This window comes from Sebastes fasciatus, chromosome 16, assembly GCF_043250625.1.
Source record: "Sebastes fasciatus isolate fSebFas1 chromosome 16, fSebFas1.pri, whole genome shotgun sequence".
Classification (NCBI taxonomy): domain Eukaryota; kingdom Metazoa; phylum Chordata; class Actinopteri; order Perciformes; family Sebastidae; genus Sebastes; species Sebastes fasciatus.
Genome location: NC_133810.1, coordinates 21518227 through 21529554, shown reverse-complemented (window position 1 = coordinate 21529554; position 11328 = coordinate 21518227). Strand labels below are relative to the sequence as shown.

The 11328-nt window shown below is 40.9% G+C and overlaps 2 protein-coding genes across 2 annotated transcripts in view; one reads left to right on the top strand and one right to left on the bottom strand.

The window, feature by feature from the left end:
* The first annotated feature begins 2672 nt into the window (after positions 1-2672).
* On the top strand, positions 2673-9652 carry LOC141752608 (uncharacterized). The gene is made up of 14 exons (XM_074610649.1): positions 2673-2789; positions 3070-3197; positions 3377-3511; positions 3610-3817; positions 3904-4101; positions 4445-4546; positions 4664-4844; positions 4940-5047; positions 8124-8259; positions 8397-8607; positions 8691-8888; positions 8982-9083; positions 9175-9355; positions 9512-9652. Exons 3-14 carry the CDS (start codon positions 3386-3388, stop codon positions 9624-9626), a joined length of 1866 nt encoding a protein of 621 aa, XP_074466750.1. The 5' UTR covers positions 2673-2789; positions 3070-3197; positions 3377-3385; the 3' UTR covers positions 9627-9652.
* Positions 9394-11328, bottom strand: part of dnajb13 (DnaJ heat shock protein family (Hsp40) member B13) — a 4564-nt gene continuing 2629 nt past the window's right edge. Inside the window, exons 5-8 of the mRNA XM_074612149.1 lie at positions 11317-11328; positions 10360-10473; positions 10197-10273; positions 9394-9974 (exon numbers count right to left, since the gene is read on the bottom strand). The exon at positions 11317-11328 is cut by the window's right edge and continues 102 nt beyond it. Coding sequence (XP_074468250.1) covers positions 9815-9974; positions 10197-10273; positions 10360-10473; positions 11317-11328 — 363 coding nt within the window. The 3' untranslated portion in view covers positions 9394-9814. The remainder of the gene's footprint in view (positions 9975-10196; positions 10274-10359; positions 10474-11316) is intronic.

The window sequence follows — 11328 nt, the reverse complement described above, 5'->3', positions numbered from 1 at the left end:
ACTTTATTTATAGTGTCATGGTCTTTATTTATAGTGTAATGGAGATTAGCTGTTACACAGCCCTGATTCAAAGTTCGTGGTATTCAAAGTGCGGGACAACGAGGTGGTCACGGCAGTCTGCCGGCTCAGTTTCATTTTCAGGGACTGTCGACGAGGTCACTGTGAACTGGTTGAAGCCAGACCAGCGAGTTGTTTACTGGTCTGACTGTGCTCAAAAGGTTATTCACATAGTGTTCTCAGGAACCTGTTTTTTATGGTCAAGAAAGCAGGGCAGTCTTCTTCTGAACCATTATTGAGGGTGCTGGTTTTAAGGTTTAACCATGTCCAATCTTTGCCTTGCCAATTATAAAAAAATAAAGACAAGACAATGCACAAATCTAACCTTTTAAATGCAGCTGAAACTCTTTTAAAAAATGGATTAGTGCCTTTAAACTTTCTGTCCAAACACCTGTGCACTGTGGACACAGTTTAATGCAATTTATTTTCCAAAATATTTAAATGTAAATAAGTTGTGACTTAAAGGTCCAGTGTGTAGGATCTGGCGGTATCTTGCAGTGAGGTGAGGAGATTACAACCAACTGAAGCCTCTCCCGTGCGTCTACGATAGCTGATGCGAAAATGTGAATGGCCCTTTCTAGAGCCATCTGGAGCAGAGCCAGCGCGTAGACTGTGTGTGTACGTGGGAAGTGAGTGGGGAAGCAACAAGAGAGAAAGAGCAGCGGCGACGGGAGCAAGTAACGTTATCGACTACGGCCCAAGAAGGAAAACTTAACAGTGTTTGGTTTTTCTGTTCTGGGCTACCATTGAACCATGGCGGTGCATCACGGTGGACTCCGTAGAGAGGACCCGCTCCCTATGTAGATATTAACGGCTCATTCTAAACTAACGAAAACACGATTCATATTTTTAGGTGATTAAACACTAAAGAAAACATACTTTTAATATTATATATATTCCATTTCTGCCAATAGATCCCCCAAATCGTAACACACTGTTCCTTTAAAAGTCATATTGATAACATTTCTATGTAGACGAATCATTTAAAAAAAATATTACATCCACAAAGCTTTTAGAAAAGTGCCGAATAAAAGCATGGCTTTTCCGATAAAAAATATTGTTCATTTAATTATATAATTAAAACAATTAATTAAACAATTAATTTATTATTAATTTCTGTTGTATACTTTATTTAAAAAGAACACTACTACTACTACTACTACTACTACTACTACTAGTACTACTACTAATAATAATAATAATAATAATAATAATAATAATAATAATAATAATAATAATAAACTACTACTACTACTACTAATATATATATATTCTGTATATATAGAAAACAAAAGTGGCACATTATGGTATGCGTCTAAAAACCAGCCCATGCTGGTGGAGCCACCAGCAGCCCACATGAGGTCCTTGTCAATATATACATGCACCTTATGGCCAATTTAATAGTTGGAAATACTGTAAATAGTGAAAAATGTGTCAATGGTACAGGTCATTTGCTGAGGCAGGACTTTTCTTCAGCCTTTACAAAAACAACTTCAGGGGTGTTGTGAAACATGTCATGCGGAATATGATATGAAATGACTTTTATCTATACACAGTAATGTCTAAACATTATTGAAGTACTCAAACACACGCAGTTTTAAGACAAACAGATAAAGCAGCAGTATGCGGGGAAAACACTGGTGTGCATGTCACAATGTAAAGAACTAGCAGTGCAGTTGTGGGAACATCTTGGGACATGAAGCAGCAGGTGAAACATCAGATATGAGGAGCCCGTTCTGCACAGTCAACCGCATGACATGACGTAAGCTTGCTGCTGACCCGGAGCCGCTATGGAAAGTCACATGTGTAGAGGTATGCATACACAGGACTCCAACACTCTACTGACAAAGTGTCTACCCTGTCTAACCCTTTCCATTCAACATCCAGTCCTCTCTCTGGGTGATGCATGTTTTCCTGAATGGCTAGAATGATTACATACAGATGCTCTGTGCATCCACCCACCCCTGTTCAACGTATGAATTGGCTAAGAAGCATGGCGGTTCCTCTGCCTGGAAAATTTTTAGACTTTATTGCTTGAAGGGAGGAGGAAGGAGGGAATTCCTAAAACTCCTCAACTAGTTTTTGCATTTTGTTGCAGGCACTCACACTGAGAAAGTGATGTAGGGCAAATGTCATCCACCCCAGAGCTCTTGCCAGCTAGTCAAATGCCCCATGAAAACATTTAGGGAATCCAGACGAGCCTCTCTGTCTGATTGGCCACATACATCAACCAATGGAAACATGAGGTATGCTCCTTGATGTCAGTGTAGTAACATGAGCTGGCATCCCCCACATGTTAAAGTGTGAAATGTTATGTAAACTCCAAGCATCCGGGTTTAAAACTTGAAAATATTCTTGATATTGTCAGCAAGTTTTTTCTGTGAAATTAGTTATGAAAAACATTCTCAATGTTTATATGCACTCATAGAGTGTGTGTCCATACCAGATTGCCATAATGACAGTTAGGAGAAGATCAACATGTGCTCAAATATCCGGCTGTGTCTCACAGACTGGTAAACATGAGATATACTGTACGTAACAGGTGTGTGCGTCTCGTCACGCTGCCAGGCAGTCATGTGCAAAAGGTGCTTATAAATTCGGCAGCCTCTTCTTTTTCTTCTTCAACAGAAAGCACACAGCCTGAGACGAGGACACGGAGGGGACTAACTGCCTAAAGGATTGTGTATTCTTTCCCCTGTGCTGGATTATAAATCTCCAGGGAAACTATTTAGGTAAAGTTTTATTTTAAATGAAGATAACAGTGATTTAAAAATAAAAAAATAAATAAAAAAATGTCATGAGTTCAGACTCAACCTATGTCACTTGATATTTAAATAGTAGATGGAACCAACGAAAAATAAATATTTAAATGCTTTAATTATTAAAAAGTTTGTACCTTTGAATTTAGGTATAATGTATCACTCTGTTATCATAATCATACAACTATTAAGGAGACCAACAATACAGATTCTCCTTGGGTGACAATTAAATGATAAATGCTTGTATTTGCAGTGAGTGGTGGTATTCTGGCTGACTCGAAACAGAGTTTATGGCCCGAGGTATTTCCACAACAGAACCACTTCCAAAGACTATCGTACATCTTGAGAACACTTGAAGCTTTTCTTTCCCCTCACTTACAGGTAAGCACAATGTTTAGCATGAACACACATATTAATATTAATCAGGTTTTACCACAGTTACTGTTTCAATCAGAACAAACGTGATTAAATGTGAGAAATGTCTGTCTTGAGCTGAGCAATGACTTCATTTGGGCAAATAGCATTAAGAGCAGATTTTTCCATTTATGTCATCAACCTAGGCGTAGAAAATGGTTGGCGTGAAACCCAAAGACGCGGTGCCCTCTGCCGCAGTTAAGGTCTTTGGAGCAGGCTTGGCGGCCTGCATTGCTGACCTCATCACCTTTCCACTGGATACCGCCAAAGTTAGATTACAGGTTAGAAGCAGTAGGAGGCTCAACACATTTGAACTTTGTTCCAATTATGTGTGTTAACCTGTTACTAACAATCCGTGCATGTCATCCTATTGATCCAGATTCAAGGAGAGGGTCAGAAAGTTGAAGGGGCCAGTGCAGTGAAGTATCGTGGGGTGGTTGGCACCATCACTACTATGGTGCGCACAGAGGGGCCTAGTAGCCTTTACAATGGACTGGTGGCAGGACTACAGAGGCAGATGAGCTTCGCCTCAATCCGAATTGGCCTTTATGACACCATGAAGCAGTTTTACACTCGAGGAACTGAGAGTGAGTCGCATAACCTGCAGTATCATTGTGTCCAGGTGTTTTCTCTCCCACTGCTTCGTTGTGACTAATATGCTCATGCTGTACAGGAGCTGGGATTGTCACTCGGCTCATGGCGGGCTGCACCACAGGAGCTATGGCTGTGGCTTTGGCTCAACCGACGGATGTGGTGAAGGTACGTTTCCAAGCCCAGGTACGACTGGCTGATGGAGGGAGGAGATACAACAGCACCCTGGAAGCCTACAGGACGATTGCCCGAGATGAGGGAGTACGGGGCCTTTGGAAAGGTGCTTGCCATGTTACTTCAAATCACTGGTGGACACAGGCCACCTCAAAAGTGGGGAAAACATAATCAAGTGCCCCCTAGGGTGTCCTTCCAGTGGAGAAAACATTATAAAGTGCCCTCTATGTTGCCCTTAAATGGAGAAAACATGATACATATAGGTTGCCCTACATGCTAGAAAGGTTTCTGCGTTCTAGTGCCCCTTTTATTTATTTTTCATCCCTGCCCCTCAGACAGTTTGAGTCTGCCACTGCTTCAAATATTTAAAAAAATGCATCATATCTATGTCTTACTATGAAAAAATCCCTCCATCGGTTTTGAAGTAACTGTCCTCTCCTTCCTCTTAGGTGCTATGCCCAACATCACCCGTAATGCCATTGTAAACTGTGCAGAGCTGGTGACCTATGACTTAATCAAAGAACTCATCCTGAAGTATGACCTAATGACAGGTGAGGTGAAAAAGCAAACAGATTACTACAGAACCTGCAGATATTATTCCAATTTCTCAGACATCTAAATACCAAATATTGTGGAAGGATGTGACTCGGCTCCTGTTCCTCTTTCAGACAACCTGCCGTGCCACTTCACCGCTGCCTTTGGTGCAGGCTTCTGCGCAACAGTGGTGGCTTCTCCCGTGGATGTAGTCAAAACACGGTTCATGAATTCGACAGAAGGCAAGTACAGGAGCGCAATCAACTGTGCTGTCACCATGGTGAGGAACGAAGGACCCTCAGCCTTCTATAAAGGGTAAACACAACGCTTATGTAACAGTGAACCAAACAACCACAATATAACATGTTTGGGACACTTCTTTACTTTTCTTTCCTTTGTCTCCTTTTTAGGTTCATGCCTTCATTCCTGCGACTGGGGTCGTGGAACATTGTGATGTTTGTGACGTATGAACAAATTAAAAGAAGTATGACCAACGCACAACAGAGCTGGGAGTCGCCGTTTTGACCTCAGCTTGTCAGACTGTTTCTTCAGACACAACAGCCTAACCTTCACCCCGATACAGTGGCGATGTTATGAAGACTCATGGCAGGAAGCTCTTCAACTTCCTAGCTGAACACAGACTCTGAGGACATCGTTGTAATACCATGAGTTAAGAATGCAAGTATAAAGAGACACTGTAATGGTGAGCGCCTCCATTACAAACGTGTAAATGACAGATGTGAAATCGTAATTCCAGAAGGTATATGTGTATTTTATGTATTGTATTGTACATAGCTTTGAAGATGGATTTCAGTGTTTACAAGAATGTACTGTGAAATAATATGAATAATTTTCATTTGATTTGTTATTCAGGGTAGGTTTTCCATGAGGGCAATAGACAGACTGAGTCTGGCCACACAGACCTAAACAGTGACCATTTCTATGTGCTTTAGATTGCCTTGTGTTTACCACTGTTTGTGCATGTGGTCAGGGGTTTATAAGTAAATCAATGTGCTGCTCATTGTAAATAGCATGATTTATTGCTGGTCAATAAGTCATAAATATGTTGTGACAAATAATGCCAAAATGAATAAATAAATTGCTATTTTTTTCATTTGTCTACTATTGACTTTTACTACACTTTTGTTAGTTGTGTTACACCAACCAACCCTGGAAAACAGTTTAAATAGTGTGATTGGATTAGAGAAAAAGATCATCAAATTAGATTGGTGTTTACACAAAGTGGAGCATTGTTAGATTTAAGTGTGACACTATTCAGTATTTAAGTTTCATTGTGGTAGAAAGTCTGAACATTTCAGCAAGTGGTGCCATTAAAGCAGAGCTGTGAAATAAAATAAGCTCTGACTAATGACTGAGAGAAAGGCAAGATCCTCCTCTTGCATCGGGCCTCTGAATAAATGTAGTAAGTAGGACAACATGTACCCAAACATTCATTCATAACATCCATATATTTCACTTTTTTTTACAACTTCAACTACCTTTAAAGCTTCAGTCGGTAGAAATGGAGCAAATATGTTTAAAAAAAGTTATTTGTATAAAATGGTCACTATATCCTGACAGTAGTGCATGAGACAGGTAATCTGAAAAAAATCATGTGCCTCTGTAACCTCCGGTGCTCCTAATGGCATCTTCAAGATTTCACAGACCGGAGGAAAACAACCAATCAGAGCCGTCTCTGAGCAGCTGTCAATCACTCGCAAATTCCGATCAAATGATCAAACTAGACAGCGCTGATCAAATATGAATCAATATTCTGTTACTGTAATGCCTATTTCTTGACTCAAATGTTTTCAGAAACATCTTGTAGTGTACTGTTTAGCTGTAAAATGAGAAAATTTGTGACCCGGCAGCCATGTTGAGATCAGTTGAGGAAATACCAAGCACCGCCCACCAGCCGGAGCAAATGTTCTCATTTTACAGCTAAACAGTGCACTACAAGATGTTTCTGAAAACATTTGAGGAGAGAAATAGGCATTAGAGTAGCAGAATATTGATTCATATTTGTTCAGCGCTGCCTAGTTTGACCGTTTGATCAGAGTTTGCAAGTGATTGACAGCTGCCTCTGTTGAATGAACAGCCAATGGGAACATTCTTTCTCTGAAATGACCTGTGATTGGCCAAAGTCTCCCGTCACGGGCTAGATTTTTTTAAAGCCTGAAAACAGAGCCATGAGGAGGTGCAGAAGTCCAGTTTTCTCTCAGAACACTTTAATTACAATATGCTGAAAGGTTATTATGGAATATCTGCCCAATGATACCAAAAACATTCTGCCTACTGCAGGCAGTAGGTAATAATATAACACTCTTTCAAAAATACTTAATTGAAAGCAAACAAAAACTGTATACCTGTGGTGTTTTTGACCACTTTCAATCATCAGTTGCTGCAGGACCAACAAGTCACGTTTTAAAACAAGCTGTGGAGAGAAGTTGAAGGGTCTGAACATAAGGATCTAATTGGCAGGCGATGTTCTGTGTGTTCTTGGATTATCAGCATGACTCAGCGTTTAATCTCGCGCTGTGCTCTCTGTGCTACGATGCGATGTGCAGACCTTCAAACAGATAACTGACTTATCTCAATTTGTTATAGCAAGTTAGACAATCCAATTTTGCAATGCAACATTTTATTTTCACAAGATATTCAACTCTCAATATATCTAATAAATCACAACTCTGCTTTTTAATTTTTGATGTGATGTTGTTGGTTCCAGGACACAATAGAGGAAGCATGATTATGAAGATAAATAGAAAACATGTTCCAGCACATATCAGACAAAAACAACCCAAGGTTGTTTGTCTCGCAGACATGTTTATAGTCTTCCTGACCAGCAGCAAGCAGCCCATATAGATGGAGTGGGGGTTGGGCCCTGGGGGTGGAGCCCCACCAGCAAAACACGCTGTGGCATGATGTAACAAGGACAAGGCAGCAGTATTTAAAGAAGCGTCTCTTTCCCTCATACTACTGCATCCTTGCCATTCACGGATTAATTTGGCTATTGTCACTCGGAGAGGCATTTTACCAGCAGGCATTTTAACTTCCACTAATCAAATAACGGTAAAATATAATTTTTTTTGGGCATATTTATACTATTGATAATACTGTTCCCCTACTATTGTTTTTGACCTTGTCTCTGTTTTTTTTTTCCTCCAGGATTTGGAGTATGATTTTAAAGCTCATCACTTCTGAAAGCTGTTCTATGGAAAGACAAGGAAACCAATGTATAGCTGGGACCAAGTTCAGCCAGAGGGATGCCTTTAGAGAATCCTGATCTCTAATGTGTCTTTCCTAAACGACTCCATTAAAGGTAAGAATTAATAACCAAAATTAAGACTTAAAAATGAGGTGTAACGCACATATTTGCATTTTTAGCTACTGTGAGCCCAACATTTCCCTGTCTGCACAGAACGTACTGAACAGCTGTCTTTCACTTAGCATCACTAAAACCTCTACTTTAGGATGTCAATACATAACATTTGGATGTTTTTTTGGGGTCTATCTTTTTCAGATTACGGAGGAGCTTCTTGTCCTGTCCACATTAATAAAAGGCACTCTTCAATCCTTAAATTCATCATAATAATTCTGGAAAATGGTTGGATTTGGACCTGCAGATGTGCCTCCGTCGGCAGCTGTGAAGTTTATAGGAGCAGGAACTGCAGGCTGCATTGCTGATCTGCTCACCTTTCCCCTGGACACAGCCAAAGTGCGGCTGCAGGTTAATAAGCTTTTTTGTTGTTGCAAATTTAACTTCCCATCAACACATCAAATTATTGCATATATATTGCATGTGCACATACAATATTTAAATATGCTGTAATGTAAAAGTCCCTCATCCTTTCTTATCCTGCACAGATTCAAGGAGAGGCTTCAGCAGCTGCAGGGAAAGAGTCTGCAGTGAAGTATCGTGGGGTGTTTGGCACCATCACCACCATGGTGCGCACAGAGGGGCCCAGGAGCCTTTACAGTGGACTGGTGGCAGGACTACAGAGGCAGATGAGCTTCGCCTCTGTCCGCATCGGTCTCTACGACTCTGTGAAACAGTTCTACACTAAAGGCTCCGATCGTGAGTATCTATGAATGTATTCTAATCTTAAGGGTAAGTCTTGCACCAATCCGGCCCTGACACCTCCCTCCTCTCTGGTTCAGATGTTGGTATCGGCAGCCGGCTGCTTGCAGGATGTACCACTGGTGCCATGGCGGTGGCTCTTGCTCAGCCCACAGACGTGGTGAAGGTCCGCTTCCAGGCACAGGCCCGGTCTCCTGGGCAAGCCAGACGCTACTGCGGCACCATTGATGCTTACAAGACTATTGCTAAAGAAGAAGGCATTCGTGGCTTGTGGAAAGGTACAGGGGCTTGAGTTTAAGATTTTAAGATAATAATTTAGGTGTTAAAGCATTTAATTTCTCATGCTACATCTTTTATATTCTGTCACGCAGGTACAGGGCCAAACATTGCAAGAAATGCAATTGTTAACTGCACTGAACTGGTGACGTATGATTTCATCAAGGACACACTCATTAAGTCCACTCCCCTAACAGGTAAAACAATGGCTGCATGATTAAAGAGGCGTGAGAGCACATCACAGTGTTCTTCTCTTCAGAGCAGTAACTTTGAGTGTTTACTCCACAGATAATCTGCCGTGCCACTTTGTATCAGCCTTCGGCGCCGGGCTGTGCACAACAGTGATTGCCTCTCCAGTTGACGTGATCAAGACAAGATATATGAACGCTGCTCTCGGCCAGTACAGCAGCGTCCTCAATTGTGCTGCTAAAATGATGACCAAAGAGGGACCACTTGCCTTTTATAAGGGGTAAGCACTGACTGCGTGGAAAATATTGAAAGGATTAATGAGGATATAAATCAAACTTTTATAGAGGATGGGGGAAATGGTTGGAAACTAAATGCACAAAACAGCTTTAAATATGAACGGATTGCAATCAATCATGTTGGTTTCTTTTCTCTTGAGGTTCATGCCATCGTTCTTACGCCTGGGCTCCTGGAACGTGGTGATGTTCGTGACATACGAGCAGCTGAAACGAGCCATGATGGCGGCGAATCACAAATGCACAACTACACTGTAACTTTGTAACTACACTGTCATTGTCAGTCAGAGGGCTGTTGTTTACAAATTTCTTTACGTTTTGTTGCCTCCTAGTGTATATAATCAACTCAAACTTATAAAAGTGTGTTGATACCTCTCTCTCTCTCTCTCTAAAATGACCTCATTAATCATTAGTCACAGGATGGCAACACATGTATAAGAACGTGATCAATATTTAAAAGCTAGGGCTTGCTTGATCAGATGCTTCCTCTCGGGGGAGAGCTTCTCTGGAAACTGGATGTCAAAAGTAATGATGAGGTTTCCTCTCTGGGAAGGATCCTGAAACAGCGGCATCCCCTCGCCAGTCACCACTTTGTTGTACGAAGGGCTGATGTGTTGTGAAACAAATCAGAGACAAATCAGAAAATGGTAACTAATGCAGATGATGCACAAACCCAAAACATATCCTTCAAGAATGTCTCTGTTTAAGTGTACCGTTTATATAAAGTGCTTGAATTTCTTACAATCATCTCTCCCTGTTTTGATCTTTATGCTTAAATCAGCTTTGAGAGTGTCAAATTAATATTATGACAAATTTTTATTTACTTACTGCACAATGTCATTGATGGGGATACTGATTAGCCTGCCATCTAGTGTCTCAACATCCACAGAGAACCCATTCAAGGCCTATGGGAAAGGTTCAGTGTTTATTCTACTCAAACCAAATCTTTAAGTATGAGTAATGATTCAAATCATTCATTAACATGACTCACCATCTCCAGAGTGATCGGGGCCTTGTAGATCAGGTCATTGTCTTGTCTGGCAAAACGGGAATGACTCTTCTGTCGCACTATGAACACAATATCTGCAGGGATGCTGTTAGGTCCCTAAAGGTCAAATAAGTAAAATGATTACCATGCAGTCAGGAGCTTTCCCTAAAACATGACTTAGTAATAAGTTGTTACTATATGGATAGTTTGTTAAAGAATAGCTTTGTGCATACACTTTATATCCTAAAATTTACCAAATCAAAACAAGAGAGGTACTGTAACAGAGAGCAAGAATATGTCTCTCATTACTGTGTTCTTCTTGTGTGAGCTCCTTGAACGAGGTCAGCTGAGGCCACCTACTGGTGACAATGCAGCAGATCCAGTGGAAAATATATCCCCTTCATAACTGAGTTATTAAATGCACTTTTAATAGAGAATTTCCCCATTAATATGATTTAATCCTGCACTCTGTGGTCAACAGCTTGAGCAAGTTTCCAGTCCTGTCATCATATCATCCCACTTGTTAACCCATCTCCAACAGAGATGCCTACAAATGTCACTACTCTCAGCTGAGGAAATCAGCTCTAACAGAGTGTTGGATAAATCAGCACCAGGGACAGTGCCACGAACCAAAACTGTGGCAAAACAACACACATTCCTGTAAGAAATTTTGCACAAGGCAAAGAAATAAAGGAACCGTGCAGACTCTGACCAAAGCCTTACTTTGTTCTAACATCAACCAAAACAACCTAGTGGAGAAACCATTACAAATCATACGTTCTCAGCTCTTTTCCGACTGTTCTCACAGAGGCAGCAGTTGGTCAGGAGAAGAAGAAGAACAAGGAGAAAAACACCAGGTCGAACACCCTTTACAGTATTACAGCATATGGATGAGTTATCAATGATCACTATGACAGTTGTCTTAAATCTCAACACTAAATGGATGTATAGTTCTTTTACCTGATCTCCCTC

Coding starts and splice junctions, on each gene's coding strand:
- LOC141752608 (XM_074610649.1), top strand. CDS start 3,386: ATGGTTGGCGTGAAACCCAAAGACGCGGTGCCCTCTGCCGCAGTTAAG. Junction 4,102..4,444: donor AGTACGGGGCCTTTGGAAAG/GTGCTTGCCATG, acceptor CCTTCCTCTTAG/GTGCTATGCCCAACATCACC. Junction 5,048..8,123: donor CAACAGAGCTGGGAGTCGCC/GTTTTGACCTCA, acceptor TTCATCATAATA/ATTCTGGAAAATGGTTGGAT.